The sequence below is a fragment of the Rousettus aegyptiacus genome, unplaced genomic scaffold (genome assembly GCF_014176215.1).
Source record: "Rousettus aegyptiacus isolate mRouAeg1 unplaced genomic scaffold, mRouAeg1.p scaffold_m13_p_12, whole genome shotgun sequence".
NCBI lineage: Eukaryota > Metazoa > Chordata > Mammalia > Chiroptera > Pteropodidae > Rousettus > Rousettus aegyptiacus.
The window spans coordinates 35172667-35197970 of NW_023416287.1; the positions used below are offsets into that span (position 1 = coordinate 35172667).

The 25304-nt window shown below is 40.1% G+C and overlaps 1 protein-coding gene and 2 pseudogenes across 2 annotated transcripts in view; 2 read left to right on the plus strand and 1 right to left on the minus strand.

The window, feature by feature from the left end:
* Positions 1-25304, plus strand: part of DTD1 (D-aminoacyl-tRNA deacylase 1) — a 143950-nt gene that overhangs the window by 114931 nt on the left and 3715 nt on the right. Inside the window, exons 5-6 of one of the 2 annotated variants that reach the window (XR_004953654.1) lie at positions 12281-12453; positions 22273-22356. Coding sequence is in view for 1 of the 2 variants with exons in the window: in XM_016146145.2 (XP_016001631.1) it covers positions 12281-12433 (153 nt within the window). In the remaining variant the exon portion in view is untranslated. The remainder of the gene's footprint in view (positions 1-12280; positions 12454-22272; positions 22357-25304) is intronic. The other variant, XM_016146145.2, reaches the window with a different exon arrangement.
* Positions 21669-21787, plus strand: LOC118610599 (annotated as a pseudogene).
* LOC107511618 lies at positions 23317-24009 on the minus strand (annotated as a pseudogene).

Here is a 25304-nt window from a genome sequence, read left to right on the forward strand (position 1 = left end):
TCCTATGATTTTTTGTTATTGTTGTTCAGCCTTTTGCTTTTCTGGGAGTATGTATTTGTCTTTCTTCTTCAAATCTTGCTCAAAGTATTGTATTTATACCTCCTGCTCCCAAATCTCTGTTTCCCAGCTTTCTCTGTAGGGACCTTTTCTGTTGGAGCCCACCCTCTGGGGCCTCACCATTTATGGATGGGTTGCTCTCCTGGCTGCCGAGCATCTTGCCTTGCCTTGATTTCGCTTTCAGATTGTGCCCACTGGTTTTCTGGGTCCCATGTCTTCCTCTTCTCTGGATTATTGTTATTTTGCATAATGATTCTTCATTGTTCTGTTGGCATTTGTACAACTTATAGACCAAGTGGGGCAGAAAAAAATCCATCCCCCCTTTTTTAAGACTCTCGTAAATTAAAGAAACATTTTGAATCATTTAAAGAACACTATTAGTTTAAAATGCTCATGAGCAGTTTTCTGTTACCAATTATGCATTGGAATACCAAAACCGAAATGGTTTTAGTGTCTTCTTAAACTTTGCTTCAGTTCATGATTATTGACCAGACATGGGCCAACAGCCTGATAGATGCTGACTTAAGTCTAAGGTAGATATTGACTAAATAGTTTCCTGTTATTTCTTCCTTCGAATAACTTATGGTCTACAAAACAGAAAATGCACAGAGGCACAGAGGAGGGTAGGAAAGGCCATTCACTTAGTGTGTGGAGTGGAAGAAAGCTAGTCTCTGGCCTTTCCAATGCCACGGGCTGTTGCTTCTCTTTTAATGGAAGGGAAGTGGTTACTTCTCTCCTATAACCCTTGAAAAAAAGATTTTTCATTAAGTTTATTGGGGTAACATTGGTTAATATAATCATATAATTTTCAGGTGTACATTATCATTTGACATCTGTATATTCTATTGTGTGTTTACCACCCAAAGTCCAGTTTCCTTCAGCTACCATATTTTTGATCTCCTTTACCCACTTCATCCTCCCTCTACCCCTGTATATTTGATCCCTTTACCCCATCTACTTCCCCCTTCCTCCTCTACCCCCTGCCCTCTGGTAACCACTAGTCTGTAGTCCAGGTCCATGAGTCTTTATTTGTTTGTCCTGTTCATTTGTTGCTTTTAGGGTTATAGCCCACATATAAGTGATATCATGTGGTTTTAAACCTTCTCTGTCTGGCTTATTTCGCTTAGCATGATTATCCCAAAGTCCATTTATGTTCTCACAAAAGGCAGTATTTCATTTCTTCTTATGGCTGAGTAATATTCCATTGTATATATGTATGATAGCTTTTTTGAGCCAATCATCTATCGTAGGACACTTCGGTTGCTTCCATGTCCTGGCCGCTATGAATAATGCTGCTATGAACATCAGTGTGCAAATATCTTTTTGGATATGGGTTTGCAAGTCTTTGGGGTAAATACCCAGTAGAGGGATTGCTGGATCATATTGTAGATCAATTCTTAGTTTTTTGAGGAACCTCTATACCGTTTTCCATAGTGGCTGTACCAATTTGCAGGCCCACCAGCAGTGTATGAGGGTTCCCTTTTTCTCTGCATCCTCTCCAACATTTGTTATTACTCGTCCTGTTGATTATAGCTATTCTAACAGGTGAGATGGTATCTCATTGTGGTTTTGATTTGCATTTCCTTAATAGCTATGATGTTAAGCATCTTTTCATATATTTGTTGGCTATTTGTATGTCCTCTAAGGAGAAGTGTCTGTTTAGGTCCTCTGCCATTTTTCAATTGGATCGTTTGGGGTTTTTTTTTTGTTATTGTAACTCTTGAAATTTTACAATTAGCCCCCATCGAAGGAGATACCCAGCCCATAGGTATGATAAAAAGTTGAGAAATGTTAGAAATGCAGTCAATACCTTGTTCCCCAATATGGTTAGGAAATGGAGTAATAAAAATCCTGGCTGTTAGAATATATAAATCACCATATATAGTGGTGAACTGTTTTCACAGAATCAGTATAATAATAAAAATGTCACAGGATTATACTCAGACTTGCTTAGTTGTCTCTTCGTGTTGCAGCATCTTTCAGTGCCTTCAATGGAGCAATCCTAAACATCGCCGTGCCCTCCAGAGTGTAGGCGTGTAAACCAGCTTAGAATTCTGGTTAAGATCAAGTAACAAACAATTACACATAATGAATTATCACATCAAAACATGGTTTATTTCAGAGTATTAAAATGAAAATACTTCTAGTCTAGATTTCCCAAAGTTAAAGAATATAGGTTCAAGTAGTTAAGGAGGAGGTCTTCCCAGGAAGGTTGGAGGTGAGATCGGGAGGGGAAAAGCCTGTAAAAGGTGGATCGATGATCCCTGAGTACCTTCTGAAGGGCTATATAGGACATATCCTAGAGTTGGCACAATGAGAGATGAGGAAGCTGGGAGTTTGAGCTCCCCAACTCTCATTTCTCAGTGGCTGAGATCACTTCTAGAGGTGTTAACTTCCCGACACTTCTGGTATGCCCTGCACTCAGGCCTAGCACTCTCCCATGGCCTGGTGGTATCCCTCAGGCGGAGAGATACGGGTGCTCCAGGTCAGAGGTTGCGTTCAGGCTTGCAGTCTGTTGTCCACTGATGCTGTAGGTGACCTCTGGCTGGAGACACATTAAGCCCTGACAACATCTGCTGTAGGGGGCTAACCCAGAAGATTTTAGGGCAGCCACACTAATAGGTAAACACACACATGAGCTGACTTCAAACCCCTCAGCACATCCCATGATGACCTAAAACAAGCTAGTACTGACACCTGAAGGCTGGAGCCGTTCCAGCATGTGTCTTTGGCTTTATCCTTCAGGCAGTGAAGAGTAGACCAAAAGAGACCTAGTTAAGTAAGAATAATGGGGGAGGCAACTGAACACCCAAATCCCATCCCTGTTATTTCTGCACGCCTAAGAGGATTTTTGTAAACAATGGGGAATTAGAAAATAAAATGAGCTTGCATGATTTCAGATGGGAACAGATGCCTGCTTACTTTTTTTTAATTCCTGCAAAAACCTCAAGCAGAGTTAATAATGTATGAAAATTAGGTACCATGTGTGCACTTTGCTTCGTAATGTTTTTATTAAGCAGCCAGTTGATTTAAAAATAACACAACGTGACAGTTCACATAATGGCAGACGCTGTGGCGTGTATGGAAACATCCCTGTCAAATGTTCTGTCAGGTTTTCCATTACACAAGGATTTTTTTTTTTCAAAATAGCTTTTAGAATTATCGCAGAATATGAAATTGTATCAAGTTGCGATTTGATAAAAAAAAAAAAAAACTTCCCAAATATAAATTTCAGTTGCTTTTTAAAAAATGGCTTAGTCAACGAGGTAATCTATGGAAGTAGGTTTCTACAGATTGTTTAAAATTCCACAGTCGATTCACACTTCTCTCTTCTCAACTTTTTGCTGATATAATTTGCCAGATGGAATTGGTCTCTTCTTTCTCCTTCCCAGCCGCTGCCTCTCCGGTCTGTAAGGAACGGAAAGAAATGGAGAACTGAAAGGTCGGGGGCCCAGGGATTTCCAGTCGCTCAAAGGATGTCCTGGTTCTGAAGGCAGAGTGGGTCTGCGAAGTCAACACGTGGGCGTTGGGCTAGCAGGTGGCAGTGTCCTTCCCCAGAGTTTGATGCAGGTCTCTGTCGCTCCCTAAAGAAACCACTCCTGAAGATGTCCTCACTTATGATAGAAAGGCAGCAGGCTGCTCTGGTCACTGTGCTAGGCCCTTTGGGCTTTACTGCATCCGCACAGTCATGCTGGAAGGTCGTCTCCCAGTGTGTGCGGTCTAGCAGCATGCACTGGGGCACAGGGAAGTCCGGTGATCAGCCAGCCCTGAGGAGGTTCAATGCCAATTGAATATTTCTGTGTTCTACAGCATGCTTTACTTATACATTGCCTTGAGATTTTTGGTTATTCAACAAAAGAAATACCTAGTGTTGGCTCTGTTCTGTTTATCTGCAGGGTGAGAGAATGATGACACAGGGCAGTTTAAATGACTTGATAGAGTCAGAGCATGCTTTTACTGGTGGTAGGAGTTGACAGACACTTAGGAAAGACAGTGAACATTGAGGAAAGTTCTAAAGCTACTAAAATGAGTTAATGCACTGATGGGTTTCACACATTTTGTTGAAGGGACCCTGGAAAGTGAGACCTCCCTTTGCAGCTTCCTGGGATTGCCCAGTTGCGCCTCCTAACACAGCAGGGCCACAGGTGTGGGCCAGCACCCTTGGCGTAATAATATCTTGTGGTATTTTAAAAAGTCATTGCAGAGGAGACATTTGATCTTTATGACTTGCACCATAAGACTTTCTTGGAATCTTTGCAAGGGGTTGGTTGGAACAGAACTTTTCCATCTATACTACGGTCTATAAAAATCATAGTAACTGGCTTCATGAGGCTTGAGTTTTTCTTTTGTTATTTTCTTCACTCTCTAATTAGATTTTACTCGTATGTGGGACAGAACAGTCTGGCAGGAAGTAACCAGCATTAAAATAACTCAAAGAAAGGGCTGTACCTGGCATGGCCTTAGCAAAAATAGAGGCAGGGCTTGCTGCCCTGAACCCATGGCTAACCCCAGAAGCCCCAGGTGAGTGTTGGCTCTAAAAGGAGGCGAGGTCGACTGAAGACTTGGCCAGGAATCCAGACACCTGGCACTCTTTCCAGCATGGCCGCTCCCTGGCCGTGGCCTTGGGCATGCTCTTTCTCAACTGACCTCACTTCCACTGTGCTCAAAAGCCATCTGGGAATAATAATAATCATAATATCTGTCCTTGACTTCTTGGAATGCTAAAGGTAACAAATTGTCAGAATCTAAGGGGTCATTTATTTCCTTAATGGGCACGGACTTTAAAGAGCTGAAATTAACATTTCAGGTTATGTCTATGGACACTTTGAGGTAGGAGGTATGCTTTTTTGGGTGGGGGGGGGGCGGTCAACAGTAGGCTCAAAAAAGAGAAAGAGTAAGATCCACAGTGATTTTCATGGTACTTATGAGGACATCTATACAAAGCTGTAATTTCTAACCATCAGTTCCCCAGATCATGTGAAAGCGAGTTTCAGACATCATTTTACTCTTAAGAGTGCTCCTTCTATAAGTAGTCCTGGGTATCTGTTTTGTCCTGAAATGATTTGCAAAGAAATCAGTTTTCTAGAACCCTTTCAAAACTGCATTTAGCACCTAACAGCCTGGTAGGGTTGGGTGTTCCTGGGAGAAACAGGCAGGGGTGATGGTAACAGCAGACACAGACCATCTCTGCCAGCTCTGTGTGAACCCCTGCAGCCTCGGTGGGTGTTACCAGTTTTAGGACAGCAAACCTTGTCTGAGGTTTGCTAGAGCGAGTGGCATTTTGGGAGGCCTAGAGTCTGACTGTAAATGGAGCACTGAGCTCTCAGATGTACTTATCAGGGTATTTCTTGCAGCTCATTAGTGTCACAGAAACCTGAAGTTACTCATTTTGTCCTTGTCACACTGGATCATTCTGCATTGCAAAGGGATCAGTCTTTAAAGATGCTTCAGAAGTGCTATTTTGGGTGTGAAAGAACAGGACAGATAAGAATGATTCTTTGTTTATTTGGTGCTTCACAGGTCTCAGAACATGTGCAGATGTTGCACACTGTCCTCAGTGACCTGGCAGTCAGCCCGAGCAGGTTGTGGCATATCATTTACAGAAAAGCATATGGAGGCAAGGAGGATTCAATAGCCTGCCCAACAGTCTCTGTTTTTCCTATTCTTGATTAAGAGGAAGCTGTTCCTACCTTGGGGGAAGGGACTTGCCTGTAGTGCTGACACTCAGTGTGCACTGCTATGTGGGTTTCATGCTGTTTCCTTCTCTCAAATGCTGATGATGAACTATTAGTCACACAGTTGACTTAAGCAAAAGTTTGAGCTTCCCTTCCTTCTGAGGCCATCACCTATTCACTCTTCAAACAGAGCAGGTCCTATTCATTCATTTCTGCCCTTACTCATCCAGTGTTTCGTGTGTGCTGCACTGCAAATCACATCACCATGGTCGTCTTAATTAATGGAGAATTTGGGAAAAATTTGTTCACAGGGCTCCCACACACCAGCAGTATGCAGCCTGCTGTGCTACTTTGCCACATCTGGTCTGTCACCCACGTCTTTGGTGATGGTTACTACTGTCAGTGCATTGACTTACCTGCCACCCCCAGATGAGGACACTTAAGTTACTGCCAGGGGTGCACCCTAACCATAATTCACCCCTCACTCTTTCCTGGCTATTGCTGGATTATCCTCACCCTCACCTTGGCCTCTCATTCTTCAGTCTCCTTGTGCAGGCCTTGAATTTCTTGTTTTCAGTCATCTACCTGTTGGTTTTTGCTCAAAGGGCCTGTACTGCCTTTCGCTCTCCTCAACGTATCTGGCAGTGAAGAAGAAATATACAGAGGTCGATGCTGGTCTCTGGAATTTGCATGCCTTCTTAGCCCTCCACCAGGACCTTGACTCCTACCCCACTCTCAGCCCCAGCTCCACTGGCCCTCCACCACCTGCCTCTACTAACTCTTTCCTGACTTCCCTGAACTTGAGGGCTTACCCCTCTTTTGAGGCCCACCACTCTGGCCATCTTGTGGTCCTTGCTGTGATGCCCTGATGCTGACTGCTTGCTGTGGCTGCCTGCTTTGTGGTTGGGCCCTGAGGGTCCCTGTCCTGTCTGCTAGGCTTGCACTTTCTTCTGAGGCTATCCCTGTATTAGTGGGTGGCCTTGGGGCCAGACTCATCCCCCTCACCGTGGTATGCCTCTTGCACTGCCACTGACAGACCACGCAAGGCCTTTACGTGAAGACAAGGGCCAGGGACATTAGAAAGCTAACTGTAGGGTCTTAATTGCTTTTGGGGCTTCCCTACTTCCTTATCAAGCCTTGTTTCCACCTGATTAAAGTCGAGTAGTTGTTGTATTTGATCTTTCTAACTTCTTTGGCCAGTAAGGCAAAAGCATACAGGCCAACTGAACTCCTGCAGCAGTTTGTTGCTAACCTACCAAGGAGCTAGACTTGTGTTAGGTGGTCCTTTAATTTGGCAAATGGAAATGGCCCTGAGGTTCTTCCCTATGTGTTTTCTACCAATGAAGATAAGTACAAAGAAGGATGGTGGCTTGGCCTCCTCTGTGCTGCAAGTAGAATGGTGGGGGTTGCCAGCACCCCAGCTTCCTCCACTTTAAAATGGAGATTATAATAGTAACCTTCATACTTACCAAATGCTTAGAACAGAGCCTGGCTAGTTATAGGTGGAGATTGCCGATTATTCATCAGGTGGATAGTCAGCCCCAGGAAGCCAGGGGCTCTGTTTCATTCTCCTCTGTGTCCTTGACCCTAGACTAGGACATGACTTGTAGCTGGTGTTCAATAAATATCTATTAAATGAAGTTCCTAGATAAAGCAAAAGAGGGCATGTAGCCCTGGAAAGGAGCAAACAAACAAAACAACAACAACAACAACAAAAGAGGGCATGTAGCTCCCTGGAAAGAATATGCAGTTTGGTGTCTAGAGTTTGGTCCTATCTAAGTCACTCACATGCTGAAAAACCTTAAGTGAGTCCCATAATCCACTGAACATCCATTTTCTCATTTATTTCAATGGATATGTTATGAAATATTTTGGTTTCAGCTGCATCCAGGCCTACCTGAGTGTGGCTTAAGCAGTTAGGAGCTTGATGACCTCCCATATAGGACAGCTGATTCCTCTAGCTCAGCCCTGCTGGGGCTCTCCAGAGGCCTCTGTACCTCTGGACATCCCCTCCTCGTGCTGAGAGCTGCCACCATTCCAAAGCTTGCTTTTCTCCTCTGGGTCTCCTTGCATGTACATTTCTTAGGGAGGACTGCCTTTCTCTGAAGCCCCACTGCAGACAGTACCCTCAAGTCTTGTTGTCTGTGATTTCTCTCACATGCCTGTGTGATAGCAGGTCAGATGTTGCCATTTCTGAAGTAGAAGGCTGCTCATGCCAGCAGGAAGAGAGGAAGGAAGAGAGGATGACTATATTTGTGGTACAGGAAGCTGACTGGCTTCTCCATGGGATTTCGATGATAATATAACTGTTATTTTACTGAATTTTAACAGCAAACAGAAAGTGCCACATGGGGATCCCTAACAGGTGGCCCATATCTATCCCATTGACATTATATTTGTCCAGATACATGATTAAAAAGAAAATGTGAATGCCCTTAGGTGGAGCTTGTCTTCTCCAGTGTGGCCACAGTCTCTACCACATCCTATTGTCTTATGCTTAGTTATTTCACTCATTTTGCTACCTGCCTAGTCCCTCAAGACATTTAAGTTTGCAGGCCCGGTGGTAGAACATCACAATATCTACGTGCAACTAGTTTATTCTTACATCATGTGATTAGAGCACAGACATCTTAATTAAAAAGTAAATCCTTTATTTTCTCAGTGGATTTAATCGTGAGTTGGGGAGGTTGGATCTGGATATTCTAGTCCCCTGCTTTGACGCCCCTTTTCTGAGATCCACCATGAGAAGTACAGGCTGGCCATAGGACAGTTACCTGGCCTCTGGTGGTGTGTGCCCAGAACTGCCTTGGGAGGCTGGATTTCTCTCTAAGGTACTAGAGCCAGTCTAGTTTGGGCAATATCTCCTTTGCAATAAGGACACTCTCACAAGTTAATTAAAAAACAAGCAAACAAACAAAAAAACAAAGGTACTCCATTTCAGTGTTTGTAGACCATGTGTTCATGGAGCCTATAGTGGTTTCTGTATCTCCTTGACATGCATCTCCCTGATAATTTGAAAGCTGCTGACATTCTATATCAATCTATATGCAGTACCAATTTATTTTCTTCCTCTTTTTCTTTCTTATTTGCTTCCTCAAAGGAAAAAAAAAGTACATAGCTTTCTTGCCTTAAGATGTAAATTCCACATTTTGGCTGCATTAGATTCCAGGTTTTCTGAGAAATGGCTTAAATTTATTAGGTTAGTTCACAATGTTCTCACAGAGAACTTTACTTTGAGGCATGGAGCCATATGTGGTTGGGATTATTTTAAGATAAATAATGTAAGAGAATCAGCATTACATTGTTTACAGAAACTTAGGCTATGCCTGTTGCTTAAATAATTATCACACATGATTTACAAGCATGGTCCATGGTAGGATGGAAGATCAAATTGATGTTTCCGCAGTTTTGTACTCTCGATGGGGCCTCTGACTCAGTGTGGAATCAGAGAGGTGCTGCAGGGACCGAGATGCCTCAGGGACACCTGCTTTAATTAAAACTTGATCCCCATCACCCTCTCAGGATCCAGCTTCCCAACAGCTTTAATGAGTAGAAGGTGACTAACAGGTTGGATCACAAACAAGCCTTTACATGAGAGTGAAATCTTAGCAGTTAACGGGGGAGGCTTGGTTATTTTTGGTTTTGCGAAATTTGCTTATGTCACTGGTGATAGTCACATTTTATATATTTACCTCTAAAGGGGAAAGAAAGCAGGTCTCTTTTTAAAATGAAAATCATGCTTTTCCAGTGTATAATTCAGACCCGTTCATGACTCTACATATGTAAAATCTGTCTGTAGATATGCACATATGTGTAATATACACATGTATAAACACATATATAAACATTGACATAAATGTAAACTGCTGGCAGCAGAAGGTAACATTATCATAGTTCACTGCAGAACATTGATTTCCAGATGTTTGGATTTCATGAAGTAGGAATATAAAAAAAATCAGGGGGTCCAGCATGGATTGCCAACTTTATGTTCTCCAAGATCATTAGAAAATTTTTTTTTGTCATAGACGTTAACTAGACTTATTGTGCTGATCATTTCACAATACAGTTGACCCTTGAATAACACGAGTTTGAACTACATGGGTCCACTTATACACGGATTATTTTCAGTAAATGCTGTAAATGTATTTTCCTTATGATATTCAGTACCCCTAACCTCTGCATTGTTTAAGGGTCAGCTATATATACAAATACTGAATCATTATGTTATACACCTGAAACTAATATAATGTTATATGTCAATTATATCTCAATAAATATTTTTAATTGTGGTAAAAGACATATAAAATAAAATTTACCACCCTAATAACCATGTTAGGTGTATCGTTTAACAATGTTAAGTACATTCACATTGTGCGATGCAAGACTATTTTGCAAAAAAAAAAAAAAAAAAAAAGCAAGACAGAAGGATCCTATTTACTATCCTTACCATTTTATAAAAGAAAGAACATTTTAACACCAAAAGGGAAACAAACAAGGAGGGCTGTCATCTTGGAATCTTGGATGCAATAACTTCTTCCATAATCTGTAGTAGAATCGTATAGAAAAAAATAACCATCCATGGAAAAATAATAGTATGAAAAAAATACAGCAAGGTATTATATATAGCCATTAATCAGATTTAAAAAAATGCTAATCGTTTGTCATCTTTGCTCCAGATTATTCCTGTTCAAAGTGCCTGTACATAAACTGTTTGTTGCTAGGCTATAATGAGACAAAGAGCTTGAACCAGAATGAAATCAGCTATGTAACTAGGCACACAGTTCAGCGGCTGATACTTTTCACAGCAAGACTTTGTTGATGAAGGAAGCTGTGTGTTGTTTTACATCCTGGCGCAAGTGTCTTATCAGTAGTCCAGATGCCAGTAGCAAGCAGTTCACATAGGGGCACTGGCCAGCAGCCTTGTTCTAGATCTGGTTGTGTTTTTATAGAAGTAAAAGTTGATGGTTATATTTGAAGCCCACATATGTTCACTCTGCTGTGATCCCATTCTCTTCTCTTTCTCTCCAGAGTTAACTGGTTACTGAAGTTGGTTTCTATTCTCTCACTCATACTATATCTGCACAAGCCCATTAGAATATATAATATTGTTTATCTTGCTTTATATAGCCTTCTGAAATTTAACTTGGTTTGCATAACATGATTTTAAATACTTATCTATCTTGATACATATAGATCTGCTTTACATAGTATTGCTTCATGTAACTATACCATATTATATTTCTCTATCCTGTCAGTGGATATTTGGGTTGTTTCAAGTTTTTTGCTCATACAGATGACACTGCAGTGCACATTCTTACAAGTCTTTTCTGTGCATACGAGAATGAATCTATTGGGAGAGTTATTTGGGAGGAGAATTGGTGGGTCAAAGGTGAAGCAATATCTTCATTAGCACGTTAACCAACTTAGTTGTTTACTACAGCTTTTCAGGTAAATGGGGAGTGGGAAAGTTAATATTAAAAATCAACCATTAATAAATTTGGTTTTCTGGACCATATTGAGGGCTGCTGATTGTTGATCTATCTAAAGGTTTAGCTCAAAGTCTGCTTGTAATAGATAATCTGGCAGATTGATAATAGTGACTTTTCTTTGGATGTGGGGACAGGGACCAGCAGGGTGGAGCAAGCCCTTTATTAAGTTTCCCCTTTCCATGTGAACTAGAGAATGTTTGCATTCTCGGTCTGGGAGGAGGATGAAACTGGGTGTTGCTGTCCTTTGGGCTTTGTTACAGATGACTTTTTTGATCTAAGAAAATCTCATGGGCCAAAACTTGGCCAGTCTCTGCGTGTTTCTTTTTCGAGTGGCTGTGCTTTTACTCAGAGTATCAGAAGATCTAAGTTTCTTTCAACCATCTAGTCTGTGGTTTCTTTGAACAAGTTGGGGAGATCCAGGTTCCTTTAGGGTAGGATGTCATAGGTATGTCCCCAACTCATCTGGAGGACTGAGAGGGCTCCCATGTCCAGCATCCATGAGTAGCCACCACATAGCCTGCTAGGAGCACTTGGGGTTTGGCTATGGACGAATCAAGCTCAGTCTAAAAGAACAAACTGAGCACTGAGACAATGTCTAAATGTGCTTATACTTTATTCACAGCCTCTCTCTTATCTTTAGCAAATATTGGAGTGCTTTGATCACTCCTTAAAAAACATTAAGTGGGAAGACAACACGATAGAAGAAAAAAGCTGTAGAGACATCAAAGAAAAAATAACAGGTGAAAGCCTTTTCATTTATAGGGTTCATCTCAGCCTGTCAAAGAAGACTGTAAGATGACCGTTCTCAAATATATTGTATGATGAGTTAAGTTATGGAATGGAAAGTCTGAGAGAGATAAACATATGAATAATCTGTATCAATGATTCAGGTGTCTTGCTGACAAACATTTTGTGTATAATTTGGCACATGTGACCCACTATGGTCACAAGGTTACCAGACAAAAGCTTTATCAGTGGTTGTTGCTTGTGAAGTAATTGCTATTTTAGATATGTAGGCACATGTTTACATTTGCAAAATAATTTATTTTTTCTAATCAGCTGTCAAAGCTTGAAAAACAGCAGCAGAGGAAAGAAAAGACCAGAGCCAAAGGGCCTTCTGAATCAAGCAAAGAAAGAAATGCTCCCCGAAAAGAAGACCGGAGTGCCAGCAGCGGGGCTGAAGGTGATGTGTCTTCTGAACGGGAACCGTAGTCTACAGGGACAGAACTCAGGTAGGAGGGTACCCTCCCTGCATAATTCCGTCTTTCCACATTTTGGGCAGACAGCAATGAATAGAGAACAGAATGGCTTTTGAGGCTGAATTCACTTTATGGACATTAATCCATAGCTTTTTTAAGTTGTTGACTTCTAGGATGGAGAGAAAAGTCAAGATGTGGGAGGGTCAGGTACCCATGGCCTGGGATGTTCACCAAGGAGCTTCTGTGTATGTCACCTTCCTCAGTTGCCTGTGCCAGTCAACAATTGCCACTACCATTAGCATTTCTAGAGTGTCCGCAGATCCAGAATCCAGACCAGGAGCTTCACACGAGCGCCTACCATTGGTCGGTCCTCGCCGTTCTTCCTCTCAGCAGCTTCAGTGGAGACCACCATTGTCTGCAGCAGCCTCCTCTCATAATTTCCTGCCTCATGTTCCACCATCCTTAACTTCACCCTGCAGGGCACTACCAGTTTACTTTTCCTGAAATGGGGTTTTATTCTCATCACTTCCACGTCCAGGGACACATGGTTAATGCTCTGGTTCAACATAGCATTAACTCCACTTCCCTGCTTGAAGATCAGAGGCCTCTAAAACTTGATCCAGCCATCTGATAGTCCTTTGCTCAAATTCAGTTCTCCAGTGAACCCATTATCAAGAGCCTCTTACTTGCCACAGTTCACAAGTTCAGGGAGCAGCATAGGAATAATTACACTGCAGCATGGTGTATTGTGGTAGTGATGGGATGTGGGGTGGGGTCGAGACAGAAGTCGAGGAGGGGAGGACTCTGGAATTGGACCTCAAAGGACATGTAGAAATAAGGAGATGATGGATAGGGTAGGGAGCTGCCTAAGCTAGGAGAAGAGCTGATGCAAACATTGGTGGGGAGGGACAAGGACAGGTAAGTTTTGGAACAGAAGTATTGAGTGGCTGAAATATTGAGTACAAGTGGTGGGAGTTTTCTAGGGAGCTTCTCTGAAGTTAGAGAAGTAGGAAGGTTCTAGGCCAAAAGGGTCTGATTTGCAACTCTAAGGAATTCGGATTTCATCCTGGCATGATGGGGAACCTATGAAAGGTTTTAAGTGTATAAGTGACAAAATCAGATAAAGTTTTAAAAGATCACTTTAAGCACCCTTGTGGAGTTGAGGCCGGAAGCAGATAGGCCAGTTTGGAGGCAGTTGCAGAAATAAAGAGGAGTCAAGCTCAGAGAATGCATTTTGGACCCTTCAGCTTATAGGCTGTGGGTCAACCCAAGTCAACATACACATTTGCAGGAAAAGAGAACATTCATAAGGCAATTTCCTACTTTCTCTTTCCTTTATGAAAGGGAGTGGAGGTTAGAAGTCTGTCTATGAAATATCCTTGCGGACGGACACTGCTAGATATTGAAATATATTACAGAGCCCATAGTGATAATTGCATTCAATAGAACCAGCTCGCAAACATAAACAGACCAAAGGAAGAGAATAGAGAGCTCAGAAAGGGTGGGTTGTCAGGCGGGGGTGGGAGGGGGCAGATTGAAAGGGACTCTCTCAATTTTTCTGTGGAGCTACTTCTCAAGCTTCCCCTGTCCCTGTGTAGTATGTTGGCGAGAACATTCCATTACCCACTCTTGCTCGCTGAACAAAGGGTGAAAGACAGGCTAATCTGATGGCCAGGGACTGGCATTCATTAGCCCAAGTTTTCATACTGGATAGTTCCTTAGTTCAGGAGAAAAATCCCTGGACCCTTCCTGTTTCCACTCCTCGGGCTGAGGGCAGCTGCCCAGCCTCATGCTTTTATTCTCTTGGCCCCACTAAAGCATTGCCCTGTGTCTTTTTCTTTGGTTTTAAGTTTTGAGTTTGTTTTTGTATATGGTGTAAAAAGATCTTTTTTTTTTTTTTTGCATGTGTCTGTGTAGTTTTAGTTGATTCCTTTCTTGATCATATTTATTAACTTGCTAACCTTTTATAAATTTAATATCTTGAGTTTTGATTTAACTATGTCTGAACAATACTTTGAAAATCTTTGTTTTATTTATTAAGGGGTATTGAATTCTTTTAAAATCAGTGCAAAACATAACTTTCTATTTGTGTTGGAATTTGGCCTCAGAATAATTCCAATAGAGAGTACCATAACATCAGTATCCTGTGGCCACTGGACAGCCCGGAAGTGACTTTGCCATTTCTGTGAGCAAGAAAAACACCTGAGGGTACTGTGCATAGAGGAAGTGACAATAATTGTGTGTCACAGAACTTTCTGGAAGAGACATTTGGGGGAAAAAAAGCCGAGCACAAATTGAGAAGGACAAGAGGTGAAAGTGGACATTTCTTTCTAACATCTCCCATGCTTAAGAGGCAGAGTTTCTCATAGACTTGTAGCTATCTATTTTTTGCTTCTCTAAAACCAATGAAAAAATTTAAAATCTATAATTTTATTCTCAAGATAGTGCAGATTTGGTAGCATAGAACTTGGACTAAATTGTACTGTTGTCCCATCAAATACCCAAAAAGAGCTAGCCAGAGAGGGAACACAGCCATGGGGAAAGCAAACTCAAGGGACACAGTATTTTGAAAAGAGTAGACAGATGTGTTTTCCTTCCTTTTCCCTGTAAATCAAGTTCACTGCAGCCATATTATTATTATAGCCCTAGGAAAGAAATGGGGAGAGGGTGTATAAAGAGGAACGATGTAGGGAGAAGCCCCTGCCTAACAGGAGGGAAGGTGAAAGAAAGCCCTCAGGTTAGAAGAGTCACTAAGAGAGAAGATGGACAGATGCAGGGGATGCCAGAAGCCACACTTGGCATTCTAACTCCCTGCTCCAGGTCAGAATCCTTGGGGTGGGAGTTAGGTTGATGGGAAAGCTGCAAGCCATGAGGGCCTGTGCTCTGGTCCCTGGTGGGAATTTGAGAAGGAGACTGCTGTGCAGGATGGCTCCAGGTCTCCACAAGGCTGCTGCAGCTCAGTAGAAGGGGTGGCCAGACATGTTAGGCTTTGGGAGGTGGAAAGAGGTAATGTAAGGTCTCACCTACCCTGCGAGGGGGTGCAGAAGAGAGCTGTGTGGGGATCCTTTAGGCCCACCATGGGTCTTGGTGGAAGAGGTGAGGTGAGCCTGCCCTAGAGATTATAAAGAAACATCTGGTGTGGAAGGGCAGAGGGGTCATGGCCTCAGCTCTCAAAGGTACTGATAGTCCCTGTAGGTCTTAGAAATAACCTCCTTCTAGGGAGACTTGAGAGGTCTGTAGTACTTGTGAGAGCTGAGGTAAGGCCAAATGAGCCAAGGGGGCCTCTGGCTCCCGAGCAATCGAGTGCCCTTTATTGACGTGCGCCAGGGCCCAGGTGCTGAGCCATTTCAGCCACTTGGCCACAGAGACCACCTGAGGATTGAGAGAGCTTTTGACACCAAGGTGAGACAGTGTGACTGTGTGCGCAAGTTTTACCCTGCTTCTACTCGTGGGATGGAGGCTCATGAGGAAGTTTAGATGGGCCCATGAAGATCCAGGGTCCACGTTTTTTGTGTTTTTGTTTTTGTTTTGTTTTTTTGCACATTTAGGTCATACCATCTGTGTTTTGACTAATTGCAGGAGAAAAGCCATTCATTTATTGACAGTTTAAGGTGAGTGTTCAGTTGCAGTTATTCAAACCAGAGATCGGGCAGGCCCGGTGGCTGCTGCTGACGTCCAGCTGTGAATGGATGTTAAGTGAGGGGTCCTCTGAGCCATCCTTCTGTCTGCCTCTAAGACACCCACAGATAGTTGAGGACCAAGGAGGGGCTGTGGCACCCTCACTTTGGGGATTTTATCCATGTTCCCAGATCTCAGATCCTAAAGGAGGCTAGACTAAAGACTCTATATGTTCGAGGTTTTTGTTGCCCATGGGCTTTTGTTGCCCCTTCTCATGAAATTTGTCATCCTAGTAGACTCACAAAATCATCACCCAATATTCAAATTTCTATAAGAGCTGAATTAAGTAGTGACAGACAGAAAGTGACCTTGGCATTTACTCTGCTCCACAGAAAAACTGCAGTGATCCTCCACCCTGTACCACCTCAGCAAGGGAGCTGAATGAGTCCTAGGGAGCCTCGCAGGCTCTGTGGGGAGCCTCTTTGAATTTTTAAGGTGTGGGAAAGAAAAGGCCAAAGAAAATGGAATGAAAAACTGCCTGATCTTGGACATACTTTTCTTTGAAAATTAGTCAAAAACCTTCATGGTTCAGAAGTCATTCCCAAGGTGTCAGCATGTCTCTCACATTGCAAATATTGGTTCTTACTTATTAAGTGGATATGAAATTGCTGTAATTAATTTCTGTTTTTGTCCTCTGTCTTATTCCTTCAGGCTCCCTCACAAAGCTGGGAAGATTCAAGGTTTTCTATGAGGTTACAACTCAGTTTTATTCCCTTTCTGGTCCACAGCTAAAGGCACTAGGACAACTTCTCACTAAAAGAATGCAGTTTCTGCTTTTGATTGCAGGTTCAAGTATCACCTCATTGAGTATTTACTTAACTGTTGTCATTAGGCTGTGAGAGGACCATGCTCCTGACCAGTACCCCACATTTCTCTCCTCAAATGTCAATACACTTGAAAACAAAAAAGGAAATTGTTTTGGAAACTGCCATCTGTTTGCTTTTTCAACTTGACCTTTATCTGAATAGTAAGACGTGTCCTGGCTGAGCACATTTCTTTTTAATGAGCTAGAACAGTTTTGTGTTTATGTGTGTGTGTTCTATTAAAAGGATATTTCATCATTTTTCACTATTTTATTCCCACTTTGGAAGGTAGAGTCTTTCATTCCCAGAGCTCCACTTTGCTTTCTTGTATCAACATTCATACCTGTTCTCTAGTCCATGTGTTGGTATTTTATGATACAAAACTAGCTGTTCCTCTGAGGTGGTGTTTTTATTTTTTTAACTTAAAACATTTTTTGTGATTTCCCTAGAGTTTGCAATATACATTTGAAACTAATCTAAGTCCACCTTCAAATAACACTGTGCCACTTCACATGAATTAAAGGTCCTCCCTCCCAAATGTTGACACTACTGTCATTCATTTCACTTTCCATATGCTTTATAACCCAGCACATTGTTACTATTATTATTTTATAAATAGTTTTAGAAGGATTAAAAATAAGAAAAAGAAAAGATCTTATTTTACCTTGATTTCTTCTCTGACACTTCATTTCATTATGTGAACTCAAGTTTCTGACCTATATTGTGCTCCTTCTATTTGAAGAACTTCTTTTAGTATTTTCGTAGCACAGAACTAAGAAAGTCTTTATTTCTCCTTTGCTTTTGAAGGATAATTTCTATGGTCTAGAATTCTAGATTGGTGGGGATTTTTTTCTTTCAATACTTTAAATATTTACTCTACTCTCTTCTTGCTTGCATAATTTCTTCTGAGAAGTCCTCTGTAATTCTCATCCTCGTTCCTTTTTAGGTTAAGTGGGCCCGGCTGCCCCTATGTGTACCCCTTCCTGCCCCCCCACCTCCGGGCTTCTTTCAAGATTTTATTTATTTATTTATTTTTGCAGCTCATATATAGTTTTCTTAGGTTTGGTTCCTGCCTGGATCTGTGATTTGGTGTTTTCTGTCATTAAGTTTGGAATGTTCTTGGCCATTGTTCAAATATTTCTTCTCTGTTCTCTCTCCCTTCTCCTTCTGGTATTCTAGTTACGCGTCAGTTAAACCGTTCGCAGTTGCCTTACAAGTCTTGGATGGTCTGTTCTTTTTATTCCCCATTCTTTTCTCTCTTTTCATTTCAGTTTGGAAAGTTTGTATTGATCTATCTTTAAGCCTACTGATTTATCCCTTGGCTGTGTCCAGTCTACTGATGAGTCCATCACAGCATTCTTCATTTTTGTTATAGTGATTTTTTTTTCTAGCATTTCCTTTTGATTCTTTCTTGGAGTTTTCATCTCTGCTTACATTACCCATCTGTTCTTGCATATTGTCTACACTCCATTAGAGCTTTTAACATATCAATCATAGTTATTTTTCCTTTTCTGATAATTCCAGCAGCTGCGTCATATCTGTCTCATTCTCGTGATTGCGTTGGGTTTTCCAAGCTTCTGGAATCTGTAAATGTATGTTTTTCAATACATTCAGGAAACTTTAAGTAGTATTTCTTCAGTTGTTATTTTCTGCCCAATTTCTTTCCTGGAGAATGTTACTGTTCCCGAACCTTAAGTGTTGTTCTGGCCTTTGTTACATATGAGGTTGATCTGCTTTCTCACTAAAGGCACTTTATGTTGCTACCAGCAGTAGTGCTGGATAGTCTTCATGCTCAGGCTTTTACCTCATTTGCTTTATTTATTAAAAAATAAACACTAACTCGAAAAGATATATGCACCCCCATATTCACTACAGCATTATTTGCAATAGCCAAAATATGGAAAAAAACAAAATGTCCATTGATGAATGGATAAAGAAATCGTGATAAGTATGTGTAACTATGTGTGCATATAAAATGGAATATTATTCATCCATAAAAAAGAATGAAATCTTGCCATGTATCACAACATGGATGGACTTCCAGGGCATTATGCTAAGTGAAATAAGTCAGAGAAAAACAAATACCACATGATCTTTCTTATAAGTGGAATCTAAAACAACAACAACAACAACAACAACAATAATAATAATAATAATACAAGCTCATAGATACAGCAGATTGGTGGTTGCCAGAGGGTGGGATAAATGGGGAACTATTGCTATTGTTTCAGTTTAAGTGAATTTTATTTTTTTTAATGAAAATAAATTGGTAAGAACCTGGCCACAATTAGTAATTCTGTTTGTTGCTAAAGTACAGAGCTAAGCTTATAGATAACCTAGAGTGTGCTGTCTAATACAGTAGGTGCTACTTGCATGTGAATATTTAAATGTAAATTAAAACATAATAAAATTTAAAATTAATTTCATCAGTCATCATAGTCACAGTTCAAATGCTCAGTAGTCACATATGGCTAATGATTGCCATTTTGAATAGTGCTGATAGAGAGCAATTCTATCACTGCATAAAATTCAGTTGGACAGCACTAACCTAGAGGGACCGAATTAAGATTTTGAGACCGTTATCTGAACTATTGTAAGTTCTATAAGACTGACATGGTTAAATCTATAGAAATACACATGAGAAATAGATAGGATAGAATTTAAGTCAAAAAATAAAAACAGTGCTGTCAGAGATTTTTCCTTCCACTATGAGGTAACATCAGTTCTTCCCCCCCCCGCCCCCGCTTGCTTTATTATATCAAACCAAGCTTTACTTTCTTAATTAGGAAATTGAATCACTATCCCTGTGTTCTCATCACCAAGTTGGGACCATCAGCACTCAAGTAAAGGAAGAGATTCTCAATTTTGACAATTTGGTGGAGGGCTCACCGTGATTTCTAACAGTGCTGGAAGGTCTGAGTGAATTCTTCATTGATAACATTAACTTCACAGCGACTTTCATGTCGCTTTCTTTTTCATAGAAAGCTTTCCTTTTAAAGGCACATGGATTCAGATTAAATCCCCAACCATAACCTGAAATAAATAAAAGCTTGGTTCTTTTGACAGTGGTTTGGAGAGCAGGTCTGCGGTATGTGTGTATATCCTAACTCTAGCATTTACATCTTGTGGTTTCTCTAATGGCCTGAAGCCAGAAGCAGATTATCTGGAAGTCAGGATCTTTGAGAGACTCAGTATTTAAACAGATAATTGAGAGATTCTTTGCTCCTGATCCTGGACTGTTACCCACTGTCCCCGAAGTTTGCAGACAATGAAAGAGAACCATGCCAGCATCTTCTTTCATAAGGCTAGGAAGTTGTGGTGCTAAGTTATCAGGCACTTCCTGCTACTGTTTTTCAGGTGCCTCTAACCTACAGTCATGTCTGGCCCTCAAATAGCTCACCTGGCTCAGAGAGACATCAAAAAAGTGCATTTGGAAATAGATATCAACTCAGATATCATCTCACCAGCTCTCAGAGGAAGGCACATGACCTCTTCTCTAGGGTTTTTAAATTTCAAGTGTCAGTGGTCCACTCTTCTAGAGAATCATGTGTTTATCATCTTGAACATGACTTCTACTCAGCACCTCTAATCTGGTAGATAGACCTCACAGATAGCTCATACCCTCTCCCTGTTCATGCTTCTATTTTTGTGAACTTCATGATCTCCAGCCACTCTCAGCTGATGGCCAGCAACCTGATCTCTAGGATTTTCTATAGTTATGTTCAAGAAAATAAGAAGGAACATTTATTAAAAGCAAGATCAGAAATAAAAAGCATCTACTGACCAATCCATATATTGTGGTGTGGCAGTAGTAGCTTTTAGGTGGAACAGTGTCTACTTTTGACCAAAAGGCTCTTGTGTGCATTTTGGAAGCTAATCACTCATAATACTAATGCTAATGTTATAATTAGGATTGCGTGTTAGGGGACCCAATGGTAGCACAGTTAGTTCTAAAGTCATACTTAGTTGTAAACCCTTCCAGTTAAATGTTTGATAAAGTCTTTATGCCTGACTGGTTTACCCCTGGGCTGAAACCTCTCAGAATCCCTGCTGGTTCTGTAATTCTCTAGGAGGGACTTAGAATTCCTTAATTGTCTTTCTTCTATAAAAAATTTTTTAAAAGCTATTTTTATTATAAAATTAGTGCTCATTATAGAAAATTTCGAAAATGCCAGAATGCTCAAAGAAGAAAATAGAAGTCATATGCCATCTCATTATTCTAAGACAATCATTAATAACATAATGCCTTTATAATGTTTTCTCTAAGCAGATAATTCTGTGTCTCTTTAATTTTACAAAGTTAGAGACATTATATATATACATATATACCTGTGTATATATATGTATACATATGTATGTGTATATATATACGTGTGTGTGTATATATATAATATTATTTGTTTTAATCGTCTAACAAAATACCGTGAATATTTTCTAGGTCCTTTATCCTTCTATAGTAAACCTTATTATTTCCACCTGTACATCAAGCATTTGAAGCATACATTTATTATCTCAAAGCATTAAAACATGTAGAATATTTAATTGGAGTAAATGTAAAAGAATACTACATTTAAGCAGATTCCCAAAGCTCATTTTGAGTTCAGAAACAAAGGTTTTTATTTATACTAACAAGATGTAGATCTCCAAAGGTCAATGTGAGAACCAATTTCAGGATTTCAGTTATTAGTATTGCAAGTGACGAGAGAAGTATTAATAGGTTTCAGGGCCTTAGGTTTGGGTTAACATCTTGATTAAAATATAGGAGCAGTCTACGGCCATGCCACCCTGAACGTGCCCAATCCCATCTCATCTCAGAAGCTAAGCAGGGTTGAGCCTGGTTAGTATTTGGATGGAAGACCACCTAGGGGGACCAGGTGCTGTAGGCGTAAAAAATAAATAAGGGATTGTAAGCTGACAAGGTCCTTGCAATTAGTGAGGTCAACCAAGGGTTGCCTCACCTAAAAAAAAATTAAATGCATATATAATATATATCATTTTATATATATATATGAGAAAATGGTTGCTTTTTAAAACTTTTTCTCAAAAAAATTTTTTTTCAATTACACTCGACATTCAATATTATATTAGTTTCAGGTATATAGCACAGTGTTTAGACATTTATATGACTTATCAAGTGATTCCTCTGATAAGTCTTATACCTAGCTGATACCATATATAGTTATTACAATATTATTGACTATATTCCCTTTGCTGTACTTTATATTTCCATGACTATTTCATAACAGCTAATTTGTACTTCTTAATCCCTTCACACTTTTTACCCATTTCTTCAGTTCCCCTCCCATATAGTAACTATCAATTTGTTCTCTGTATTTATGAGTTTGTTTCTGTTTCATTTATTCTTTTTTAGATTCCACATGTAAATGAAATCATGTTACTCGTCTTTCTCTATGTGACTTATTTCACTTATCATAGTACCATGTTGTCATAAATGGTAAGTAGTATTTCATTGTGTGTGTGTGTGTATGTATATGTATATGTATATATACCATTTCTTTTTTATCCATTACTCTTTTGATTGGAGCATTTAATCCATTTACATTTAAAGGAATTATTGATAGATATATAGTTATTGCCATTTATTAATTGTTTTTGATTATTTTCGTAGTTCTCTATTTCTTCTTTTGCTTTCTTGTATATTGATTACTTTCTGTAGAGTTGTGTTTGGATTCCTTTCTCTGTATTTCTTGCATATCTCTTGCAGATTTTTGGTTTGTGGTTACCATGTGCTTCACATATATCATGCTATGTTTATAGCAGTCTATTTTAAATTGAGTTGCTTTTACTTAAAAGTGGAAGTAATATGGTCCCCAGAAATTATGTCCCTGGTGGTCTTTTAGGTGTCTCTTAGGAAGTAATGCAGGACTGTGACAGGTGGGTTTCAGAGCATGAGGGTAGGCCTTGGATGAAATTTCAGTCCCTCATGTGGGTCCAGATAGAATCGAAGAACATGGAACAGCTGCAGTTCCAACTAGCCTTTCTTATGTGGGTCCATTTACTGTGGTATCAAGCTGGGCTGAGGAGTGGAAGGCTGTTAATTCCATTGAGGCATCTGATCATAATATGATATTTTTTAAGAATGTGACTTGTGTTGAGTGAATCTGGAAGCAAGTTCACAGATGTAGCATCACCAGATGCAACCCCATTATCAAAATCCTTTGTTTTTACTGAAGTTCATCCAATTAGAATATTTTTTTATTAAAAAAAATTTAAAGACACTTTTACATCATGACACTATTATGGAAACTATACATTTCTGTACTATAATCAAGACATATATACAGAGTGACAATTTGGGGGGTTTTGGCCCCTTAAGCTAAATGTCAGTGAAGATATTTGGCATATATATCAGTAGTAATCATATTGACAGTTTACCCAGTGTTAAGGTCTTTGTTTATTCCACTTGTGCTTCCTTGGGCAGATGGCAATTACGTTTTACTTTACTATCATATTGTGGATGTCAGAGAACTTGCATTTGCCAAGGAATAACCTCCTGAGATGCAATGTCATGAAGTGGAATGATGTAGTCTAACACAATGAAGTCATCATTTCTTTGCACTTGCTTGACAGGTTAAATTTTTACCATTTATACTATGTGTTTTCAGTAGCATTCTGCCCACAGGCAACCCAAGCTAAATGTCAAACTGGCTTCATTTCTGGAAATACATTTCCAAAATTGTCGAATATTTTGTGCTTCTAGTTATTTCTTCATGGTCTTGAGTCTTTGATAAAATGTGTTATCTTCTTCATCTGGATTCTTTCCAATTTCTCCTTTAACTGTGAAGTTGACTTCTGGCGCAGTATCTTATCCTGTTGGAGGGTAAAGCACTTCAGCTGTACAGTTCACTGTCATTATTTTTTAATAATTTCTTCCATAGAAAACTTAAGGCGGTACTTACTTATGTCCTCTTCTTAGAATATCCTCCTTGCTGCCTTGTTTGACTGTCTGCACCAAAAACACCTTGTGAGGGAGAGTCCCTTGCTAGTAGTTGATGAAGTTCTCCATCACCAACACCAAGGCCACCCGGGAGGCAGAGTAGTGGATCGGCAGAATTTCCATTCTTGGTGAGCTGCGGCTGCGCGAGCATGGGTCAGCTCAAGCTTAACAGGGAGCATACCAGTCCACCACTGTCCAGCCTGCTTTGGGTGGCTAAGGCAGAAAAGTTGGCAAGCCCTGCTGGGCTGGGTGTGAGCTTACCTAAAATTTAAAAAAATAATTTAAATTTATTTTCATTTAGAGTTGATATACAAAATTATATTAGTTTCAGGTGTACAACAAAGTGATCAGAGATTTATGTAACTTACAAAGTGATCATCCCTATAAGTCTAGTTAGTACCCATCTGACACCATACATAGTTATTCCAATATTATTGACTATATCCCCTGTGCTATACTTTGCATCCCTGTGACTTTTCCTAACTGGCAATTTGTACATCTTAATCTCTTTTCCTTTTTCATCTGTTCTCCCAACCCTCTCTCATCTGGCAACCATCAAAAGTTCTCTGTATCTATGAGTTTTTTCTGTTTTTTTGTTTGTTTATTTCTTCGTTTTGTTCTTTAGATTCCACATATCAGTGAAATCATATGGTAGTTGTCTTTCTCTGTCTTGACTTGTTTCACTTAGCATAATACCCTCTAGGTCTATTCATATTGTCACAAATGGTAAGATTTTATTTTTTATGGCTGAGTAATAGTCCACTGTATATACATACAACCTCTTCTTTATCCATTCATCTATTGGCAGATACTTAGGTTGCTTTCATATCTTGGCTATTGTAAATAATGCTGCAGTGAGCATAGAGATGCATGTCTTTTTGAATTAGTGTTTTTTGTTCTTCAGATAAATCCCCAGAGGTAGAATTGCAGGGTCCTTCTTTGTCTTTGTTACTGTCTTTGTTTTAAAATCAATTTTGTCCGATGTAAGTATTCCTACCCCAGCTTTTCTGTTTGTTTGTTTCTGTTTGCATGAAATATCTTTTTCTATCCCTGTACTCTGAGTTTGTGTGTGTCTTTAGATCTACAGTGGGTCTCTTGTAGGCAGCATATGTATGGGTCTTGTTTCCTTATCTCTTCAGCCACTTTATCTCTTTTTGTTTGAGGATTTAATTCATTTACATTTAAAGTAATTATTGATAGGTATGTAGTTATTGCCACTTTGTTATTCATATTTTTTATCTTTTTTTCCCTCCTTCTTAAATAAGTCCCTTTAACGATTTTTATAATACTGGTTTGTGGTTGTGAACTCTCTTGCTTTTTCTTGCCTGGGAAGCTCTTTATCTGTCATTCAGTAGCTTAGCTGGGTAGAGTAATCTTGGTTATAAGTGCTTGCTTTTCATCACCTTGGATATTTTGTGCCAGTCCCTTCTGGCCTGCAAAGTTGT